The 24,349-nt window shown below is 49.3% G+C and overlaps 1 protein-coding gene across 1 annotated transcript in view; it reads right to left on the bottom strand.

The window, feature by feature from the left end:
* Positions 1-14,907, bottom strand: part of LOC149753695 (uncharacterized) — an 80,058-nt gene extending 65,151 nt beyond the window's left edge. Inside the window, exons 1-2 of the mRNA XM_089930369.1 lie at positions 14,678-14,907; positions 13,886-14,596 (exon numbers count right to left, since the gene is read on the bottom strand). Coding sequence (XP_089786495.1) covers positions 13,886-14,596; positions 14,678-14,875 — 909 coding nt within the window. The 5' untranslated portion in view covers positions 14,876-14,907. The remainder of the gene's footprint in view (positions 1-13,885; positions 14,597-14,677) is intronic.
* Positions 14,908-24,349: the final 9,442 nt, after the last annotated feature.

Genomic DNA, 24,349 nt, shown 5'->3' with positions numbered 1-24,349 from the left:
CCTATCCTCTTTATTTTTAGTCAAAAATTGGCGTGAGAAGAGAGGAGGCGTGGGGCTATATTTCTTATAAAAATGGCACCTTAAATCTTTCTAGAAAGATTTAGATGAATTTCCTAATTTGTAGGGATTGCATGGTGCATGAAATAGGGTGGTCTGCGGCTGAACTTTGGATGCATGAATTCCTATCTTTTAAGGATCCAAAATGTACGAAATTTCGATATGTTTATCTCCTCTTAGCTGCCAAACCACCAGAATTTTTTGGAAATTTTATCAGCCAAATTAGTTGGCTAAATTAGGTGTGAGGCATGGGGTGGTCTTTTGGCTATAAAAGACCCTCATGCCTTGGGTTCAAGATATACCATATTTAGAAGTTTCAAAAAATTCTGAAAAAATTCTCTGAGGGCCTCCATCCCTTCTTCTCCTTCTTCCTCGCGTCCATCCTCCATCTCCTTGAAGAACAATCAAAGGTTGAGTATTTAGAAGGAGAAAGCTTCAGCCATTGCAACGTTCCTACGCGAGCTAGCACTCCCGCGGAAGACGATCTACCTAGGGCTTCGCGTGTACTTCTCATAGAGGCCATTCGTGTGCGTGGCTGCGAAGTCAAGGATCAGATCCACAAGTTTCTTCTATCATAAAAGGTCTTAATCCCACATCCATATTTTATTTTGGAGTCAGGGTCTAGGCCTGATTTTCCGAGATTTTACCCTCCTTTTGGGGCTCCTCATGGAGTTATCTCCAGAATCCATTCGATGGATATTCGGAGATTAATTGGAATAGAGTGTTTACCTTTCAGATCTGATAGTTAATCATGCATGAATATTTTAGCATAATTGTTTAAACGATTTCGGCCTAATCCTATGTGTTCTTAAGGTGCTAATTTCTAGATTTGATCTTGTAAGCATGCATGAATTAAATTATTTGATTTGGTTTTTCGCTACATTTTAAAACTTAAAAAGAACTATGTATGGCTTGATTTTCCTTATGAAAGGGTACGTAGGCAACCCGATCAGGTTCAGCCATGGTTTAAAAAAAAAAAAATCAGCATGCTTAATACCGAAGAACCTAGGAATCACTTTCAGTGGTATCAGAGCCAGGTTCATGTTTAAACTTTTATGTTTTAATTTTTGTAATTAAATCTGAAATCATGAGCATGCTTAGATTAGATCTAAAGTATTTTTATGATTGATTTAATTGCTGATTATGCATGATTAACTAGATCTGAAATTTTGGATGCATATGATGCATGTTTGTGTTAAGATTTGTAACATAAATAAATCTGAAATCATAATATTGTTTAGATTAGATCTAAATAAAATTTATGATTCATATGATCTCTGATTTTAATGAACAAATTAGATATGAAAATAAAAGTAAAAAAATAAATACATAAGATGTATGTTGTTTGTATTAATTCATGTTGTTATGTATATGTGGTGCATGAACATAAAATATAATGACTTATACATGAATTAAATCTGATTACATGTGATTAATTACAAAAACTCAGATCTAAAAATATGTTTTAAGAACTAAAAGATTGTAATTAATATGTAATTAAAAAGAAATATGCAATGATCAAAACTTTCATAAGTCTAAACTTAATTGAGAATTAAGTGTTATGAAATAGAATTGTAACTCAATTAATTGACATTGCATAATTCTTTGGGCATATGGGTTAGCTTGAATCAAGTTCCTAGGATTGGGTTAGACCTAAGGTTAGAATCATACATGGACAAATAGAATTAATTGATCAAATCTAATTAAGTAGTAACTAGATTAGGTCAAAAAAATTCTAGATCAATTTACAATAGTTCTAGATGGATCAAGTCCATGTCTTTGATTAGACCAAGATGGAACTTGATTTAGGCTCAGAGGTGTAGTCTGAGTCATTTGAGTAATCAAATCGAAATTGATTAACCAGTCGGTGTCTAAGGTAAGTTTGGCAGTTTTGACTGGTGGTTTTTAATTGGGAGCTACTCGCACTGATTCGTCTTTGTCGAGTTAATGGCATATCCCTTCCACCGATCTCACTTACCTGGCCGACATGGTCAATCACATTTCGATTGGATCACTTAATGATTCAAGTTAGCCCATGCCTATAAGGAAAATCAGTTTGACTGATTTAGGTGCCTCCTTAACCGGTTTGAGTCTAATTTGATTTGGTGAAGTCAGTGGGAGAAATTAAACTAATCGGATCTTCTCATCTATCCTAATTATGAAATCCTCTAAAATTATTAGGTCCTTAAAATGAAATGGTTATTGGGATAACTAGGTCATAGCCTTCCATTAAGTTGGGTGATAATGGGTCCAATGTTTTGATAATTATTGGAGGCGCCACACGCCTGATACTTATCAAGCATTGAAATTGTCATTCAATATATGATGAGTTAAGTGTACCTTCAATAGGCGGTCAGGTGAGCCGAGCCACACTCGGGCTTGGTCGTCTATTAGTTGATTAGACTTAACCCTATCATTTAATGGTTGGACCTGACTAGGATATTCGGTGGAGGCGCCACACGTCTGCCGAAGAACCTAGGGCAAAATCATCACTAGAAGTTGCTTGATGAAGCAATTGGTTAAGAACCTACCAATAGGTGCCTATGGGTTAGCCGAGCCACACTCGGGCTTATATGCGATCTATTGGGTTCTAGTGCCCACTAAAGAATTAGGAGTAATTTTTCGAATTGGAGGTAGAGGCTACCAATTTGTATAAAATAGTAGGAGTACCTTTAGACTAAAGTCCAAGTCTATTGAGTTTAGTCAATTCATATACTAATAGCCAAATTTTCTTTTTATGCAGAAATGGCCACTAATTTGTCACTTCGCTCATTGTTGGACAATGACAAGTTGACAGGTCCAAATTTCAATAATTGGCATAGGAAACTGAAAATAGTGCTAGAGCATGAGAGGATCCTTTATGTGATAATGGATCAAGCACCTGAGCAGCCCACTGCTAATACATCAAGATCGGCCAGAGATACTTATCAGAAGTGGGTCAGTGACCGGATCACTGTTTGATGCATCATGTTGGCAGCAATGACTGATGAGTTTAGTAGGCGTTTTGAGAATACGCAGCCAGAAGATATCATTCAAGTGTTGAATGAATCATTCGGCATTCCTAACGATGTTGAGAGGCACAAAACTAGTTGTGCCATCTTCAGCGCCCAAATGAAAGATGGAACCTCGATAACTGATCATGTACTGTACATGATTGAGTTGATCGAGCGTCTAAGCTCTCTTGGCTTTCTCCTTCATGATCAATTGGGGAAGGATGCTATACTAAACTCATTGCCTGGATCATACCGTCCTTTTCTCACTCATTTTCATATGACGAAATCTACAGTGAATTATCACCAATTGTTGGGGTTACTGCAGACGTTTGAGAATGATCACCAACTTCTTAAGAAGACGGTGAACTTAGTGGGAGGTTCATCCAAGGGCCGCCCCTCTAAGAAAGAAAAAAAGAAAAATAAAATTCAAAAAAAACAGGTGCACCATGCTCAGCCTAGTCAGAAAAAGAATAAAAAGGCTGATCAGAGCAAGGCGGAGTGCTTCTTCTGCAAGAAGCAAGGACATTGGAAGAGGAACTGTCCTCTTTACATTGCATCCCTCAATCCGAACCGGCTTAAAAAAAGTGGACAATCAGTTGCCAATCAAGGTACTTATATGATAACACCTTGCAATTTTTCTATTTGTGATAATTCGACCTGAGTATTGGATACCGGTAGTCCTTTTAATATTTGCAATTCGTTGCAGGGGCTACAAGTCAGTGAGAGGTTTGAAGAAGGAGAAAGGTTCCTAAATATTGGAGATGGAAGATCAGTTCCAGTTCTAGCTTTAGGAATTCTTAAACTTGAATTCAGCTCTCATATAAATGTCCTTAGTGATTGTCACTATTGTCCAAGTTTTTTATTGAATATCATTTCTGTAGGCCTTTTGGCCAAAAATGGTTATGAAATATCAATAAAAAAGGATTATTGCAATATCATTTGGAATGGTGCTGCTGTAATGAATGGAACTCTGAGTAATGGCATTTACATTTTGTCACAGCCTGTTCATGTAATGTACAAGTCCAATAAGCGCCCTAGAATAGATAATGTCATGGATGTCTACCTTTAGCATCATAGGCTAGGACATATTAACAAGAACAGAATGAACAGGTTAAGTAAAGAGAGAATCCTCGATGTTAATGATTGTGAATCATTGACAACCTGTGAATCATGCCTTCTTGGTAAAATGACCAAATCACCTTTTACCAGAAAAGGTGAACGAGCTAGTGACTTATTAACCCTTGTACATTCTGATGTATGTGGGCCAATGAGCACAAATGCTAGAGGTGGGTATTCATATTTCATTACGTTTACAGATGACCTTTCTAGGTATGGTTATGTCTATTTAATGAGACATAAATCTGAATCATTTGAAATGTTCAAATTATATCGTAATGAAGTAGAAAAATAAACTGGAAAGAGTATTAAAACTCTTCGATCAGATCGAGGAAGTGAATACCTCACCAGTGAGTTTTTGACATATCTAGGAGAAAATGGGATCCTCTCTCAATGGACTCCTCCTGGTACACCACAGTATAACGGTGTATCAGAAAGGAGAAATCGAACTCTGTTAGACATGGTTCGATCCATGATGGGGTTTGCTGATCTACCCATATCCTTTTGGGGATATGCTCTTGAGTCAACCTGCTACATTCTAAATAAGGTTCCAAGTAAGTCTGTAAATAAAACACCCCATGATATGTGGACTGGACGTAAGCCGATGCTCTCTCACCTTAGGATTTGGGGGTGTCCAGCGTACGTCTAACGTTTGAAGACAGACAAACTTGAACCCAAGTCTGACAAATGTTTCTTTGTTGGTTATCCTAAAGAAACTAAAGGATATTATTTCTACTTTGTTGAAGAACAAAAGTTGTTCGTAAGCAATAGAGCTGTTTTCCTGGAGAAAGAATTCCTTAGTGAGGGAACTAAAAGCTCTAATGTTGAGCTTAGGAAAGTTCAACATGTAGAAGATCTGATACCATCCACTGAACCAATTGAGTCAGATTTGATTAGATCAGATCTAGAACCCATCTTAGATGCACCATTAAGGCGATCAGGTAGAGTACCACGTCAGCCGGATAGATACTACGGTTTCTTGGTTCGGGACGGGGATCCTATCGAACTTGATGAAAATGATAAGGATCCGATCACATATATGGATGCAATGCAGAGGTATGACTTTGATAAATGGCTTGGTGCCATGCAATCCGAAATGGAATCCATGAAGGTCAATGATGTATGGACATTAGTTGACCCACCCGAAGGGATTAAACCCATAGGGTGTAAGTGGATATTCAAAAGGAAACGGGACGCAGACGGAAAGGTAGAGACCTATAAAGCCCGTCTGGTTGCCAAGGGATATCGTCAACGCTATGGTATTGACTATGACGAGACATTTTCTTCTGTGGCAATGCTCATGTCTATTCGGATTGTGCTTGCGATAGCAGCACATTTAGACTATGAAATCTGGCAAATGGATGTAAAGACCGCATTTCTAAATGGAGATTTAGAAGAGGAGGTATATATGATACAACCTGAAGGTTTTACATCTACAGATGAGTCTAAGGTGTGCAAGCTACAAAGGTCCATTTATGGATTAAAGCAAGCTTCACGGAGTAGGAATATACGTTTTGATAAGGTAATCAAAATATATGGCTTCATTAAGAATGAAGAGGAACCTTGCATTTATAAATGGGCAAATGGTTCAGTTATTATATTTCCTATTTTGTATGTGGATGACATTCTTTTAATCGGAAATGACATTCCTCCATTACAAGGAATAAAGGCATGGCTATTGTTACGGGGAACTTAGCCACCATGCCCCACGTGACCGGCACGCGCGCCCAGGAAGACTACGGCTGCCCCTTGATCCAGCAATCCGACCTCGGGTCGGATATCTTCGGCTCCGCAGCCCGACCCCGAGTCAGCTGCCCCTTGATCCAGCAATCCGACCTCGGGTCGGATATCTTCGGCTCCGCAGTCCGACCCCGAGTCGGCTGCCCCTTGATCCAGCAATCCGACCTCGGGTCGGATATCTTCGGCTCCGCAGCCCGACCCCGAGTCGGCTGCCCCTTGATCCAGCAGTCCGACCCCGAGTCGGTTGCCCCTTGATCCAGCAATCCGACCTCGGGTCGGCAATCTCTTGACAACAACAGACTGTTCTCCTGAGGCACGCCGCGGCCCCCTGCTCCACTACTCCCTACAACGGCCGAATCCGGCGCTGCCCCACGATCCCCTGTAACAACCGTACAAAGCGGAGCTCCACTACGCCCTGCCATGGCCGTACCCGGCGCTGCCCCACGACGCCCTGTAACGGCCACGTCAGTGGCAACCCCATCGTGCCACACGATGACCAATCCCCAGAAAAACCCCCCAGCCTGATATATATGGGGCTGGGGGGAAGGGGGGGTAAGCAAGATTCTCCATAGCATCATCTTACCTGCTACCTCTCCTTCTCCTTCGATTCCCTCTAACTTGATCGTCGGAGGGCCCCCACAACCCCAGTGGTGGTGCGAGGCTTGCTTGCAGGTTTCCCGGCGGAAGGTGGAGCGCAACCAAAGCAATTCAAAGGGAACCCCATTCAAACCGCTGTGCCAATCGTTCTCGATTTGGACTCCCAGCAACAGTTGGCGCTAGAAGGAGGGCCCGGATCTCAGAGCGATCGTAATGGCACGGCGAGGTGGTCGTGGAGCTTCCAATGCTTCCGGTCGCGGGGCCTCTCGCGCCACTGGCCGGGAGGCCGCTGCATCTCCAACACGCTCTCAGCAACACTCCACCGCCCCACCGCCCATTCAGATGATCGAAGCCGCCCAGTTCGACCAGCTAACCCAGCAGGTTCGCACCCTTGCGGAGGCGGTGCAGAATCTGCAGGGTGCGATGTCCCGGGCGCCGCAGCGGGCTCAGGAGCCGCCGCTGCCTGAGCGTTCGCCTGTCCTCCTCAACCCGCGCTCCTTCCTCTCCCATGAGGAGGAGCGCCGGCGCGAGGAGGATTCTCGAGCACGCTCCATTCTGCCGGGACCTTCCCACCGGAGCTGCGCGGGGTACGAGAGGCGGGCCCGGGCGCGTTCCCAGACCCCCCAGTCCTCGAGGAACCCGTGCTCCAGTCGGTCCCCCTCTCGCCGCTCCTTGTCTCCCACCCACCGGTCGCGCTCCCTGGACCGGCGGGTGGACGATCTCCACCGACAACTCCAGGTCCTGAAGGGCCATTCCAAAGATCCCTTCGCCGACTTAGAGATCTCCTCCCAGCCGGCGCTCGCCTCGAGGATCCTGCGGACCCCGAATCCGCCGGGGTTCAAAATGCCGGCGATCGAGCCCTATGACGGGGCGGCGAATCCGCGGGATCACGTCGAGAGTTTCAGGACCCTTATGCTCCTCCACGGAGCATCAGATCCCCTTCTCTGCAAGGCTTTCCCGGCAACCCTCCGCGGCCCGGCGAGGGCATGGTTCGCCGGGCTGGAGGCTGACTCAATCCGGTCCTTCGACCAGTTCACTCGCCTCTTCATCACTCATTTCGCCGTCAGTAGCCGGCGGCGACTGGTCTCCGACTCCCTCTTTGATGTCCGGCAAAACGAGGGAGAAAGCCTGCGGGATTATCTTACCCGCTTCAACAGGGCTACGCTGGAGGTCCGGAACCTGAGTCAGGAGGTAGCTCTTTCAACCCTGAAGCGTGGCTTCCGAAAGGGCAGACTCACCTTCTCCCTGGACAAACGCGTGCCGCGGAGCTTCCCAAAGCTGTTGTCCCGGGCGAACCAGTATGCGGACGCCGAGGAGGCGGCCGCCCACCGGAGCAAGGAGGCCGCCGAGATCCCTCAAAAGCTTGGGAAGAAAAGGCGGAAAGAGGCACGCCAGAGGAGGAGCCCGACGCCTCAGCGTCGGCGCAGAAGCCCGTCGCCGGCGAAGAACCACGGCGCCCCACGCCCTCGTTCTCCGCCCCGACGTTTTCACCGGTACACCCCTCTCCTGACTCCCCGGGCCCAGATCCTTATGGAGATCAAGGGGCGGGAGGACCTCCCGGCCCCGAGACAGATGCGGAGGATCCCTGGGAAGAGGCCCTCCCAGGCGTACTGTGAGTACCACCGAGACCACGGCCACGACACGGAGGACTGCTTCCAGCTTCGGGACGAGATCGAGGCTCTCATCCGCCGGGGGCGTCTCGGTCGATATGTGAGCGACCGACGTCCCCCCGCAGACCCGCGTCCGGCCGACCCGGCCCCTCCGGAGCCTCGGGAGCAGAATCGACCCGTTGCGGGCGTAATCCACACTATCACTGGGGGCTGCCCCCGGCCCGTGAGGAAAGCAGGGGGCTCGACGGAAGCGTTAGGGGCGGCCGTCGCAAAGAGGCAGAGGGTCGGCAATGTAATCACCTTTTGTGATGAGGATGTAAAGGGGGTTCAGACCCCCCACGATGACGCCATGGTGATCTCCCTCACTATGGCAAACTATGATGTAAGGCGTGTTCTTGTGGATAGTGGAAGCTCAGCTGATATCTTGTTTTACGAGGCCTTCCAAAAGATGGGCTTGTCCAGACAATTGTTGCACAAAATATCCACCCCCCTCATAGGATTCACCGGTGACGCTGTCCCGGCGGAAGGTGTCGTTGAGCTGCCTGTGACTACGGGCGTCGCACCCGCAGAAGCCACGGTGCGACTCGGGTTCTTGGTCGTCCGTGTTCCCTCGGCCTACAACGCTATCCTCGGACGACCCGGACTGAACGCCCTTCGCGCGGTGGTCTCTACGTACCACTTGCTCATGCGGTTCCCCACGGCGGTCGGGATCGGGGAGGTCCGAGGCGACCAACCGACCGCACGGCAATGTTTCCTAGCGACCCTCAAAGGGAAGAAGCCCGCAGAAGCCCTAAGCGTCGAGTCCCTTGATGCCAGAGACGAGGTGGCCTTGCGGCAGGGGGAGCCGGCCGAGGGTGTGGTCGAAGTTCCCCTCGAGGAAGGCCGCCGGGACCGGGTGGTCCGGGTCGGCGCCAATCTCGACCCGGGAGCTCGGGCCCGGCTGGTGGAATTCCTCCGAGCCAATGCCGATGTATTTGCCTGGTCGGCGGCCGATGTACCTGGGATCGACCCGGAGGTCATTTCTCACGCCCTCAACGTCGACCCGACCCACCGGCCAGTGAAGCAGAAGAAGAGACACTGTGCCCCAGATCGGATCCGGGTGGTCGACCAGGAGGTAGACAAACTCTTGGAGGCAGGATTCATAAGGGAGGTGAGTTACCCCGAGTGGCTGGCAAATGTTGTACTTGTCCGGAAGGCGAGCGGGAAGTGGAGGATGTGCGTCGACTATACCGACCTGAACAAGGCGTGCCCTAAGGATAGCTTCCCGCTTCCGCGGATAGACCAACTGGTCGACGCGACTTCCAGATATCAGCTGCTGTCTTTCATGGACGCCTTCTCCGGTTACAACCAGATAATGATGGCCCCACAGGACGAGGAGAAAACTGCCTTTATAACGGACCGGGGGCTGTACTGCTACAAGGTAATGCCCTTCGGTCTGAAGAACGCTGGCGCCACTTACCAGCGCCTCGTCAACAAAATCTTCAAAGAGCAAATCGGCCGGAACATGGAGGTGTACGTGGACGATATGCTGGTGAAGAGCCGCCAGGCAGACCAGCACATCGTGGATCTGGAGGAGACTTTCACCACCTTACGGAAGTTTCGCATGAAGCTGAACCCAGCGAAGTGCGCCTTTGGCGCTTCGGCCGGGAGGTTCCTTGGTTTTATTGTCAACCAGCGGGGTATCGAAGCCAACCCGGACAAAATCAAGGCCATCCAAGGTATGTCCCCTCCGACCAAAGTAAAGGAAGTTCAGGAGCTCGCTGGAAGGGTCGCCGCGCTCGGACGATTTGTGGCAAAATCGGCCGAACGCTGCCAACCATTCTTCAAGGTGTTAAAACGCCCAAAAGACTTCCTCTGGACTGCCGAATGTCAAGCAGCATTCGACCAGCTCAAGGAATACCTGGCGTCTCCTCCCCTACTGTCCAAGCCGCAAGAAGGGGAGATGCTCTACCTCTATCTGGCGGTCTCCCCAACCGCGGTCAGTGCGGTGCTGGTTCGGAAAGAGGCAAGGCTCCAGAAGCCTGTGTACTACATCAGCCGGGTCCTACGGGACGCCGAGACGCGGTATACGAAGGCTGAAAAGATCGCCTTCGCGCTGCTGACCGCGACCAGGAGGCTCCGCCCCTATTTCCAGGCCCATTCTGTCACCCTCTTAACTGATCAACCGTTACGACAGATCCTCAGCAACCCCGAGAATGCGGGACGGCTGGTGAAGTGGGCAGTAGAACTCGGAGAATTCGACATCCGCTACCAGCCTCGACCCGCCATCAAGGCCCAGGTGCTCGCGGACTTCCTCGCTGAGTGCACGGCGCAGGAGACGGAACCTAGACCGCCGGAAGCGCCCAGCCTCGACCTTCCGACCTGGACGCTTCACATCGATGGATCGTCGAACCCGGAGGGTGGAGGGGCCGGGCTGGTCCTTACCAGTCCTGATGGAGTGATAGCCGAGTATGCCTTGAGGTTTGGATTTTCAGTTACCAACAACGAGGCGGAATACGAGGCCCTAGTCGCAGGACTCAAACTCACTGGGGAGCTCGGCATCTGGCGTTTGAAGGTCTTCACCGACTCCCAGCTGGTGGTCGGGCAGGTCCGTGGGGAGTTCGAGGCCCGGAGCCCGACCATGCAGAACTACATCCGGAAGGTGCAAGCACTCATTCCCGACCTCGGCAGTGTCGACATCCAGCAAGTCCCCAGAAGCGAAAATGCCAGGGCCGACAGGTTGTCCCGCTTGGTGGGTGCAGAGGCGCACAACTTGTCGAGGGCAATCTACCTGGAGACCCTGGATGCCCCGAGCATCGGCGAGGCTGGAGCGGTGATGGCGATTGATCCGGAGCCGTCTTGGATGGACCCGCTCGTCGCCTACCTCGCCGAAGGAATCCTCCCTGAAGACGAAGATCAAGCTCGGCGACTTGTCAGGAAGTCCGCCCACTACGTACTCTATGAAGGGAGGCTGTATCGGACCTCGTTTACCGCCCCCCTCTTAAGGTGCCTCCGTCCCTCGGAGGCGGCCTACGTCCTCGGCGAAGTCCATGAGGGCGTCTGCGGATCGCACTCGGGGGCTAGGTCCTTGGCGCACAAGATCATGAGGCAAGGCTATTATTGGCCTACCTTGTTGGAGGACTCAAAGGATCACGTACGGAAATGCGATGCCTGCCAGCGCCACGCCAACGTCCAGAGAGCCCCTTCTGTCCCCTTGGCACCAATCACCGCACCCTGGCCCTTCGCACAGTGGGGAATGGATATCCTCGGACCATTCCCCGTCGCTTCCGCCCAGCGGAAATTCTTGATTGTTGCAATCGACTACTTCACCAAGTGGGTGGAGGCAGAGCCGCTGGCCACTATCACGGAGGCGCAAGTCCGGAAGTTCGTGAAGAAAAACATCATCGTCCGATTTGGGGTACCCCGGGTCCTCATCTCGGATAATGGTCGACAGTTCGACAACAAGCATTTCCGTGACTTCTGCGAGGAATTCGGGATCGAGCATCGGTTCACATCTGTGTCGCATCCCCAAACCAACGGTGAGGCCGAGGTGACAAACCGGACAATCCTCCAAGGAATTAAGGCACGAATCGGTCGGACGGGGCAAGCTTGGGTCGAAGAACTCGAGAACGTCCTTTGGGCGTATCGGACCACGCATCGGACCCCTACCGGGGAGACGCCTTTCAGCCTAACCTATGGCACGGAAGCGGTTGTCCCCGTGGAGCTCGGACTCCCCTCGCCCCGGGTGGCTACGCAGCCGATGATCATCCCGGGAGCAGACTAGCCTGAAGCCCCGACCGGTCGCCTCGGCTTGCGCCAGCCTTGGCCGACCAACGAGCGGAATTCTCCGAGGCTCGGCCCTCGGATGCCAGGCTAACCCGATGATCATCCCGGGAGCAGACTAGCCTGAAGCCCCGACCGGTCGCCTCGGCTTGCGCCAGCCTTGGCCGACCAACAAGCGGAATTCCCCGAAGCTCGGCCTTCGGATGCCAGGCTAACCCGATGATCATCCCGGGAGCAGACTAGCCTGAAGCCCCGACCGGTCGCCTCGGCTTGCGCCAGCCTTGGCCGACCAACGAGCGGAATTCCTCGAGGCTCGGCCCTCGGATGCCAGGCTAACCCGATGATCATCCCGGGAGCAGACTAGCCTGAAGCCCCGACCGGTCGCCTCGGCTTGCGCCAGCCTTGGCCGACCAACGAGCGGAATTCCCCGAGGCTCGGCCCTCGGATGCCAGGCTAACCCGATGATCATCCCGGGAGCAGACTAGCCTGAAGCCCCGACCGGTCGCCTCGGCTTGCGCCAGCCTTGGCCGACCAACGAGCGGAATTCCCCGAGGCTCGGCCCTCGGATGCCAGGCTAACCCGATGATCATCCCGGGAGCAGACTAGCCTGAAGCCCCGACCGGTCGCCTCGGCTTGCGCCAGCCTTGGCCGACCAACGAGCGGAATTCTCCGAGGCTCGGCCCTCGGATGCCAGGCTAACCCGATGATCATCCCGGGAGCAGACTAGCCTGAAGCCCCGACCGGTCGCCTCGGCTTGCGCCAGCCTTGGCCGACCAACGAGCGGAATTTCCCGAGGCTCGGCCCTCGAATGCCAGGCTAACCCGATGATCATCCCGGGAGCAGACTAGCCTGAAGCCCCGACCGGTCGCCTCGGCTTGCGCCAGCCTTGGCCAACCAACGAGCGGAATTCCCCGAGGCTCGGCCCTCGGATGCCAGGCTAACCCGATGATCATCCCGGGAACAGACTAGCCTGAAGCCCCGACCGGTCGCCTCGGCTTGCGCCAGCCTTGGCCGACCAACGAGCGGAATTCTCCGAAGCTCGGCCTTCGGGTGCCAGGCTAACCCGATGATCATCCCGGGAGCAGACTAGCCTGAAGCTCCGACCGATCGCCTCGGCTTGCGCCAGCCTTGGCCGACCAACGAGCAGAATTCCCCGAGGCTCAGTCCTCGGATGCCAGGCTAACCCGATGATCATCCCGGGAGCAGACTAGCCTGAAGCCCCGACCGGTCGCCTCGGCTTGCGCCAGCCTTGGCCAACCAACGAGCGGAATTCCCCGAGGCTCGGCCCTCGGATGCCTGGCCTAGCACCGGAAGAATTTCCTGAGGCCTAACCCTCGGATGCCTGGCCTAGCGCCGGAAGAATTTTCTGAGGCCTAACCCTCGGATGCCTGGCCTAGCGCCGGAAGAATTTTCTGAGGCCTAACCCTCGGATGCCTGGCCTAGCGACGGAAGAATTTCCTGAGGCCTAACCCTCGGATGCCTGGCCTAGCGCCGGAGGAATTTCTTGAGGCCAAACCCTCGGATGCCTGGCCTAGCGCCGGAAGAATTTCCTGAGGCCTAACCCTCGGATGCCTGGCCTAGCGCCGGAAGAATTTCCTGAGGCCTAACCCTCGGATGCCTGGCCTAGCGCCGGAAGGATTTCCTGAGGCCTAACCCTCGGATGCCTGGCCTAGTGCCAGAGGAACTTCAAGAGTCAGGAGTCGGCGAGACGCTATCAAGAGTTAAAAAGAGGAAGGACGAAAGTGAAATGAGGAAACACTTTGTTTGCATTAACTTTCGTTGCATCAGGGCCGAGACCCATACAACATGGCAAAACGCCAACATACAAAGAAAAGAACAAAGAAAAAGTACAGAGGGTCAGCTTGGAGGAACCCCTGGATCGGGAACGGCGAGCACGTCCGCGAAGGGTAGGGAGACGGTTGGAGAACCGGCAGGCAATGGCATCGGAGGGGAGTCGAGGAGGGAGACCCCACTCAGGTCAATTCCGGGGTATTTAGTGGACACCCTTGCCAGGCCTTCATCAAAGCCTAAGGCAAAGGAGTCGGACCCCGCATCCGACATGTCACGGATGAACTCGGCGGACTGACGATAGGCCTGTACCGCCTGACGCCCGATTTCTGCGCTCTTCTCGGCCAGCGCCGCCTCCGCTCGCTCCGTAATCTGAGCTTTCGCTTCCATGACCTTCGCCACAATCCGCTCGTCCGCCTCGGAGGAGACCCTCAGCAGATCGGCCCGAGCCTCCATGTGCTTCGCCTCGGCAGCGACGCGAGCAGCCTCAGCCTCCTCCAGGCGCGAATGAAGCTCCTGGTTGCTCGCACGAGTCCCCTCCAAGGCCGACTCCAATTCGGCCATCTTGGCTTCAAGAGATCGGGTTCGGTTGCGGGCGTTGTCGGCCGACTGCTGGGCCTTCTCCCACCTCTCTCGGAAGTCGGCAGCCTTCCGGGACTGCTTTTCGGCTCGCTCCTCCGCCTTCCTGATCTCGCTTTCGAGACCCGAGGCAACCTTGAGTTGCTCCTGAGCCTCCAACAGTTGCCTCTCGAGGGCGGCGAAGCCGAGTGCCCGCTCTTCGGCCACCTGGAGCCTCGTCTCGAGGTCCCTGGTCGTTCTCCCCGCCGCAGCCTGGCCTCCCTCCTCTACAGCTTTCAGTCGGCTCTCGGCCTTCGCCAGGAGCCTCGCCTGTTCCTCGTGGCTCTCCTCCAGACGGATCATGTACTGGGCGAGCTAAGAGACAGGAAAAATGAGAGCGTCAGACGGGGATCAATAGAGCCTATAAATGACGAAAGCGACCAAAAGAACACTCACCGACATGAGGCAGACGCAGCTGGCAGCTCCGACTTCAGGGATCCTCATCTGCCGGACCTGCCTACGGTCACCCTCCAGCAGCACCGTCTCGATGAGGTTTCGGGCGCCGGCGAAAGTGAAGGCCGACCCCGACTTCGCCCCGGAGCCGGACGGTGGTTCTGCGGCCTTACCCTTACCCATTGCTTGAGGGAGAGTCATGCCGACCGTGCTCGGGGCGGGGGCCGCGCCAGAAATCGATAGGGTCTCGCTCGGCCGAGGCCTCGGCGCGCCCCTCCTCGTATCATCCGAGGCCGACCGAGTCGAAGGCCGGGCTGGGAACCGACCGCGTCCGACCCGGCCGTCTCGGGCGCGCCCGGATGACACCTCCGGAAAAGCGGTAGTCTCATCACCGGAGGGCTGATACGGCGTCAACTGTCGGTCCGAGCCCGCGGCGTCCCCCTGATCGGTGGGCCCGGACCCGTCTGTCGGCGTCGGAGTCGCCTGCTGGCGGGGCTTCTTAACCGGTGGGACCCCGCTCGGAGGAGTCCGTTTCTTCCTCCGGACCGCTTCCAGTAGGGACGCCCTACTAACAGCCATTGCCCTGTCCGACTGCATGACGTCGTCGATTTCTGCAAAAAGAACGAGATGGTTAGAAACTGAGAAGCTGATGGAAAGAAGAAACGAAAGAGGAGAAAAGAGCTAAAAAAGAAGAAGTGATGGCGGGCTCACGGTCGGCGGGGACCGAGCTCAGACCGACGTTCACCAAGGCATCCTCGGAAATAAGGCGAGCCGCCGGGGGGAGCCAGCCCTCGGCAACCAACCCCCTCAAAACGGCGACGCCATCGGACTCCTCCCTTGACAACCTCGATAGGCCGATCGGGGACTTCATCGGCGTCTCCCAGGTTGTCCCGATTCCCCAAGAGGGATCTACGTCGATGAAAAAGAAACGCTCCTTCCAGCCATGAATGGAGGAAGGAGCCTCCTTGACGAGGCCGCACCCTCGCCGCGCCGCAAAGCACCACCACCCTCTGTCCCGGGGGTGGCCGTTCAGGCCGTAGCATTTCCAAAAGACATTCAGGGTGGCGGGAACCTCGTGCATGCGGCAGAGAACCTGGAAGGCCGTCAGGGTACGCCATGAGTTCGGCACCAGTTGCGTCGGCGCCACTCTTAAACCTCGAAGCACCTGCACGACTAAGTCCGAGGGGGGAAAGCGGAACCCAGCCTGAAGGATGTCCTCATTAATGGCGACCTTCCCTGGAGGAGGATGGGACATCCTCTCCTCAGGCCCCGGGAGCGTAACGTTCAGGCTTCGGAAAGGTGGTACCGGGCCACGAACCTATCTAGGTCTTCGGGGACCAGCTCCGACTGAATGCGGTCCGCTCTTACTTCGTCCATCCCCAACGGCCAGAGAATCTACGGTCAGGACGGGGTCAAGAGGGGAGAAGGGACCGGAACGACTGGGGTACACTAATACGAAAGGAGAAAGTACGGAGAGCCCTAAATTGAAGAGTGGGGCAACTCACCGGAAGGAAAGGAAGAATGGCTCCGAGAGCGTCAAAGGAGGAGCGAACGAACAGTCCGACGGCAACGGCAACAGCACAAGGGAGAAACTCGAGGATGCCTGTGAAGAGAAAGGCGGACGGGGGAGGGCCCCCGGTTAAATAGGCAGAAAGGCGGGTGACGCCTCGGTGACGCCAGAGGACGCCTGGCTACCGAAGGATCGTTCTCGCCCCAAAGGCGAATCGACGCCATTAAGGAAGAATGTCCGCCGAAATCCGCAGACCGCCAGATCAGCGACAACCGCCATACGCCATAAAAAAAGAGCGGGGAGCTCGGAGCGTGCGCGCCTTTCCGAGGGATGGCGGCAATCTCGAAGCATCACTCCCTTCACCCGTTCCCCTCCTGGTTCCAGGCTCGGAAGTGGGGGGCTACTGTTACGGGGGAACTTAGCCACCATGCCCCACGTGACCGGCACGCGCGCCCAGGAAGACTACGGCTGCCCCTTGATCCAGCAATCCGACCTCGGGTCGGATATCTTCGGCTCCGCAGCCCGACCCCGAGTCGGCTGCCCCTTGATCCAGCAATCCGACCTCGGGTCGGATATCTTCGGCTCCGCAGTCCGACCCCGAGTCGGCTGCCCCTTGATCCAGCAATCCGACCTCGGGTCGGATATCTTCGGCTCTGCAGCCCGACCCCGAGTCGGCTGCCCCTTGATCCAGCAGTCCGACCCCGAGTCGGTTGCCCCTTGATCCAGCAATCCGACCTCGGGTCGGCAATCTCTTGACAACAACAGACTGTTCTCCTGAGGCACGCCGCGGCCCCCTGCTCCACTACTCCCTGCAACGGCCGAATCCGGCGCTGCCCCACGATCCCCTGTAACAACCGTACAAAGCGGAGCTCCACTACGCCCTGCCATGGCCGTACCTGGCACTGCCCCACGACGCCCTGTAACGGCCACGTCAGTGGCAACCCCATCGTGCCACACGATGACCAATCCCCAGAAAAACCCCCCAGCCTGATATATATGGGGCTGGGGGGGAAGGGGGGAGTAAGCAAGATTCTCCATAGCATCATCTTACCTGCTACCTCTCCTTCTCCTTCGATTTCCTCTAACTTGATCGTCGGAGGGCCCCCACTACCCCAGTGGTGGTGCGAGGCTTGCTTGCAGGTTTCCCGGCGGAAGGTGGAGCGCAACCAAAGCAATTCAAAGGGAACCCCGTTCACACCGCTGTGCCAATCGTTCTCGGTTTGGACCCCCAGCAACAGCTATCATCTCAATTTGCCATGAAGGATTTGGAAGAAGCATCTTACATCCTAGGAATGAAGATCTATAGAGATAGATTGCTTGGATTATCCCAATCCACATACATTGATACTATACTGAAAAGGTTCAGTATGATTAATTCCAAGAAAGGCTATCTTCCAATGGGCCATGGAATTAACCTCTCTAAAAGGGATTGTCCGACAACCTCTCAAGAAAGAGAGAGTATGGATAGAATTCCATATGCTTCGGCAGTAGGATCTATAATGTATGCCATGATATGTACTAGACTAGATATGGCATACTCACTAGGAGTAGTGAGCAGATACCAGTCTGATCCAGGTAGCAACCACTAGAAGATTGTAAAAACCATACTTAAGTATTTAAGAAATAATAAAGATCAGTGGCTTGTCTATGGTGATTCTGACTTAAAACTTGAGGGATATACCGATTCAAGTTTTCAGTCAGATCAAGATGATAGCAAGAGCGTGTCAGGATATATCTTCACTCTTAAGGGTGGGGCCATCTGCTGGAAGAGTTCCAAGCAGCATACAATGGCAGATTCTACATGTGAAGCAGAATACATCGCTGCATCTGATGCAGCCAAGTTCATCACCGAGCTGGGAGTGGCACCTTCCATTGATGGTCCAGTTCTTATATTTTGTGATAACACTGGAGCCATAGCTCAGGCAAAGGAACCTAAAGCACATCAGCGGACCAAGCATATTCTGCGACGCTATCACCTGGTTTGAGAGATTATAGAACGAGGTGATATTGATCTTCAGAAGATTGACATAAAAGAAAATCTGACTGACCCATTTACCAAAGTCCTCGATATCAAAGAGTTCAATGAACACAAGTCGAAGATGGGTATTAGATACTGTGCCGATTGGCTTTAGGCTAAGTGGTAGTTGTTGGAAATTATATCCTAAATGTCAATCGTCAGCATATTGATGATTGAATTTTGTAAATGAATTAACAAATTAATAAAGTCTTATTTGGCATTATTCATCATTTCATCTTCAAATAAACTCTTATATGATGAAGTTCTTAGGACTTATGTAATGATAAAGGAGGATTTATCTTTGAGTCCTTAAACTTGTTCGCGACCAAATGATATGTTGTTACCAGGACGACAACATTATCGAGATTAGGTCGTTGGGTGACATATACGCTGGTTGTCCTCTTAACTAAGGAGTATGGAGACACTGGTATGCCATACAGATGAAGTGTAGGAGTACATTTCACGGAACGTGATGAATTCCGGAATGCTCTACTGTCAAGAGATGTTCCGAGTGGATATGGGTATAAGTTTGGCCCTCTGACCTGAGATCGCAACCTGTGACTAGCAAGCAACTCACTGTACTTTAGTACTGGACTACCTAAATTTTTAATTCAGTGACGAAAGGTCACTGGGTGCAGTCAAGTACTTGCGTAGTCAGTTGTAAGTCGAGATGGAATTGACCCCTCCTAGAAACAGGAGATAATGTCTTATGATTAATTTAGCAAAACCTTGGCCAGGGTAATCCGAGTGAGGAGCCACGGGATATCTAAAGTTAATCACAAAATAGATGTACTAATTATAGGGTTGACAGTGAGCTCTAAGTCATCCTGGCATTAGGAGTCAAAGGGATTGAATTATACAGTAACCATAGTCCAGGGTTCTAGAATATTTGCTTCGCATATATTCGGCCTATCCGGACGTCGGGTACCATTGCTAGATGGTCACATCGATTAGTATAAGAAGATGTTTCTATACTACCGGCTTAGGTTCGAACCTATAAGGTCACACGCATAGAAGTTTCTAAGTTGATCAAATGGCTGATTGATAATTAAGAATCATTCAGGGATAATTTGGTCAATTCGATTGACAAATTATCCTAAGCAAAAGTTGCATTAAAATAATTATCGAATTATTGGAGGATTAATTAGCAATTAGATTGCTAATGAACTCAATTTGATTGAGTAATTGGGCTTAGGTTGAGCCAAATTGAATAGGATTCAATTTGGGCTGCATTAGGGTTTGACCTAATTGGATTGTGTTCAACCCAAGTAGATTGAGCTTGACCCAATTGATGGAACTTGATCCAATTGGATTGGGCTTGATCCAAATCAATTAGAAGACCTTATTTGATGAGGATTATGAGTCCAAAAAATCAGAATTGGATAAGGAGAACAATCCCTAAATTTTAGGAACCCATTCTTATCTTCTTGGAGAAGAATGACACCTTAATTTATCCCCCAATATTTTCTATGCCTATCCTCTTTATTTTTAGTCAAAAATTGGCATGAGAAGAGAGGAGGCGTGGGGCTATATTTCTTATAAAAATGGCGCCTTAAATCTTTCTAGAAAGATTTAGATGAATTTCCTAATTTGTAGGGATTGCATGGTGCATGAAATAGGGTGGTCTGCGGCTGAACTTTGGATGCATGAATTCCTATCTTTTATCTCCTCTTAGCTGGCAAGCCACCAGAATTTTTTGGGAATTTTATCAGCCAAATTAGTTGGCTAAATTAGGTGTGAGGCGTGGGGTGGTCTTTTGGCTATAAAAGACCCCCATGCCTTGGGTTCAACATATACCATATTTAGAGGTTTCAAAAAATTCTGAAAAAATTCTCTGAGGGCCTCCATCCCTTCTTCTCCTTCTTCCTCACATCCATCCTCCATCTCCTTGAAGAACAATCAAAGGTTGAGTGTTTAGAAGGAGAAAGCTTCAGCCATTGCAACGTTCCTACACGAGCTAGCACTCCTGCGGAAGACGATCTACCTAGGGCTTCGCGTGTACTTCTCATAGAGGCCATTCGTGTGCGTGGCTGCGAAGTCAAGGATCAGATCCACAAGTTTCTTCTATCATAAAAGGTATTAATCCCACATCAATATTTTATTTTGGAGTCAGGGTCTAGGTCTGATTCTCCGAGGTTTTACCCTCCTTTTGGGGCACCTCACGGAGTTATCTCCAGAATCCATTCGATGGATATTCGGAGATTAATCAGAATAGAGTGTTTACCTTTCAGATCTTAATGTTAATCATGCATGAATATTTTAGCATAATTGTTTAAACGATTCCGGCATAATCCTATGTGTTCTTAAGGTGCTGATTTCTAGATTTGATCTTGTAAGCATGCATGAATTAAATTGTTTAATTTAGTTTTTTCACTGCGTTTTAAAATTTAAAAAGAACTACGTATGGCTTGATTCCCCTTATGAAGGGGTATGTAGGCAACCCGATCAGGTTCAGCCATGGTTTTTTAAAAAAAAAATCAGCATGCTTAATATCGAAGAACCTAGGAATCACTTTCACTTACCTGGTCAACTCAGTTCATTAGACCGGATTGGAGGCTTAGGTGCCCTCTTCAAACCAGTTAGGAGATGTCTAGTGATTTTAGGATAAACACAAGGATTTGATATGTTTTTCCTTTAATGCATGATTGATTGTACTTGACTGATCCAATAAGCTTTAGTGTATGCTAGGGTGTCGTTCCAGATCTCCTGAATTAGTACCTTTTGATTCTGAAATAGAGCGTTCTATTAGGGCCCTTCGAGCCGAAATCCGCACCTATAGAACCATAGGATCTACACCACCTGTCGAGATGGCTGAAGAACAACCCAAAGTGCTAAAGGAGTACTTTACTCCTTCCATTTATACCTCTCCATCTTGTATTCGACTACCTGATACCACCGCTGCTCTACAGTTTGAGATTAAGTCTAGTGTCATCCAAATGCTTCCCTCTTTTTATGGACTCAACAATGAAGACCCATACAAACATTTAGATGAGTTCCTTGAGATCTGCACTACTATCAAAATTCAGAACTTCACTGATGATGCTCTGAAACTTAGGCTGTTTTCTTTTTTCCTTAAGGATAGAGCTAAGCAGTGGCTCCATTCATTAGAAGCCAATTCCATTCTTTCATGGGCTCAAATGCAACATGAATTTTTGAAAAAATATTTTTCCATAGTAAGAACGAACCAATTTAGGCGTGTTATCATGAGCTTCTCCCAATCTGACGGAGAAAAATTTCATGAAACTTGGAAAAAATTTAGAGACTTACTCCGAAAATGCCCACATCATCAAATACCCAAATGGCAATTAGTGCAATGTTTCTATGACGGATTGACTGAACGAAGCCGTCAGATGATCGATGCCGCATGCGGAGGTACTTTCATGCTTAAAAGTGACCATGAGGCATGGCAATTGTTTGAGAACCTTAATGAAAATTCCCTCCACCATACCTCCTCCGCTCGTCAAGCACCACCCGAGTTCTCAAAGAAAAGGAACAATATATGAAGTTAGCCAGTCCATAGGTCTATCTGACAAAGTAGATGCACTATCCCGCAAGTTGGACCAGTTAATGTCTAGAGAATAGCTTCCAAACTTTCTCCAAGCACAAGTTTGTGCTCTCTGTTCTAGCATGTCTCATCCTATTTTTGAGTGCCCTTCGGCAGCTCAATTCCCTGAATTTGTGCAAGAACAAATTAATGCTGCCCAAACACAGTTCCGACCGGGTAATGATCCGTATTCTAACACTTATAACCCGGGGTGGCGCAACCATCCAAACTTCTCTTGGAAGCAATAGACTTCCAATACTTCCCAACCTTATTCCCAAAACTTTCAACCCTTTCAGAATGTTCATTCGAACCGTCCTCCTACTCACTATTCACATTTTCAACAAGTCCCTCCTCCAGCACCCCAAAGAGATATGGCTTTTGAGCAAAAAGTTTTGACTACCCTTCAAGGACTCGAAGCCAATACACAATTGTTGCACTCCCATACCCAATCTATTGCCAAATTAGAAACCCAGCTAGGGCAGCTAGCGAGTGCACTAAATAAAAGAGAGGAAGGCAAGCTTCCAAGCCAACCAGTGAGTAACCCAAGAGGGCAGTACATGGCTCAAGAGACTCATCCGAATGATATTCACCATGAACAAGCTAATGCCATGACTACCTTAAGAAGTGGACGCATAGTGAACAATAAGGTTGGAGAAAAGGAACACAAAGAAAATAAAGACAAGAGTATGATTGTGCCTAAAGAGAACCCAAACTCGTCTTTGTCGCCATCTAGTCCAGTATCGACCCCACCGTTTACACCAAAGGCTCCATTTCCTCAGTGTCTGAATACACCTTCTTCCTTTGGCAAGAAAGGAACTTCGTTGGAAGAAATAATGGAGGTATTCAAACAAGTCAAAATCAACCTCCCTCTCCTTGATGCCATAAAACAAGTTCCATCCTATGCCAAATTTCTCAAAGACCTTTGTACCCAGAAACGAAAATCTAGGTCACATGTGCCTAAAAAGGTCTTCTTAACTGAACAAGTGAGCTCCATCCTCCAGCATAAAACCTCTCCTAAGTTCAAGGATCCTGGTGCGCCTACCATTTCTTGTGTGGTAGGAGACAATTCCATTGTTCGAGCACTATTAGATTTAGGGGCAAGTGTGAACCTTCTACCTTACTCAGTTTATGAGAAATTTGGATTAGGTGAATTAAAACCAACCTCGGTATCCCTTCAATTGGCTGATCGATCTATAAAAACACCACGTGGGATAATTGAAGATGTACTTGTCAAGGTAGACAAATTCTATTTTTCAGTAGATCTTGTAGAAGAAACCATTCCCTATATTTTGGTAGATGACCCTCTGAAAACATACTTGGCCCATTTTGACTTTGATATAGAAAAGGTCATAGAAGCAGTCAACTTCTTACCTGATAATCAGTCTCCCACAAATTTTCTTCTTTGGAGAACTCGGCATGAACCCGGTATGATTTGATAAGGATGCGCTACGTTTGGCTGAAGACGTTAAACTTACCGCTTGTTGGGAGGCAACCCAATTTTTTGTAGATCATTTTTGCATATTTTTATTGCTTTTTTTGCAGGATCCCTCATATTACTGATGCAACTAAGGTAAAATACTTCTATCCTTTATATGCATCATATCTTCGTCCCCAATTAAAAAAATATACAAAAAAATAATAATAAAAAAAATATATATATATAATATAAAAAAATATTGAGGACAATATCTGATCTAGGTTGTGGGGTATAAGATTCAAAATTTTTTTTTTACGTAATTTTTCATTTTTGATTTTTTGAATAAGTTTTTCGAAAAAAAAAGAAAAAAAACATTGAGGACAATGTCTGATCTAGGTTGGAAGGTATAGGATTCGAATTTTTGAAGAAATTTTTACATTTTCGTATTTTTAAATAAGTTTATCTCAAAAAAAAAAGAACCTAATTTCTATGCTTTAGTGCTGAAATGATAAACACACGAAGTATATAAAATCTAAAAAAGCCCAATGACTAGTCAGAAATAAGACAATTTGAGTTCTTTTTATTAAAAGTTCTTTTAGCGAGTTGTAAGATAATTTTTACTTTGGAATTTCACAACACACATGGCCTGCACTTCTAAGGGTTAGGTTCAACATTATGTTGTTAAGTCTGGTAGCAACCTTGAGTCCTGATGAATCATTCCTATCTAATTCACTATTATCCCATATTTATAAAAAAAAAAGAAAGTGAATTTAGTCAGGTACATCGAAAAGGGCTACCTATTGTCAAAGGTCAGCGGGCTTATATGAGGAACCCGAGCATAGGTCCGTATGGGAGTCTTGATGCCCAACACCTTATGTCATCTGGTGTGGGAATATTGACTGAATGCTCGCTACACGGAGAAATCATTACAAGAGTAAAAGTGCATAATTTATTTATGAATAAAAAAAGAAAGAAAAAAAAGAAGAAAGAGAAAACAATATAGACTTTGAAAAAGATGATAGTGTGAAAGCCGTTGTTATAAAAATTCGAGTAAACTGAAATATTACAGATAAAGCCCATGAGGTATTAAAGTAAACATCCACAACTCTCGAAATCCTGCAAGATAGGATGATTTTGAATCAGTGATTAGGTCATATCTGATCAATTCTTGGAAACTACTAGCTTTA

This window comes from Phoenix dactylifera, chromosome 4 (assembly GCF_051530095.1).
Source record: "Phoenix dactylifera cultivar Ajwa chromosome 4, Ajwa_hap1_PhDact_Kaust_v1.1, whole genome shotgun sequence".
Classification (NCBI taxonomy): Eukaryota; Viridiplantae; Streptophyta; class Magnoliopsida; order Arecales; family Arecaceae; genus Phoenix; species Phoenix dactylifera.
This window is presented reverse-complemented; position numbering and strand designations above follow the sequence as displayed.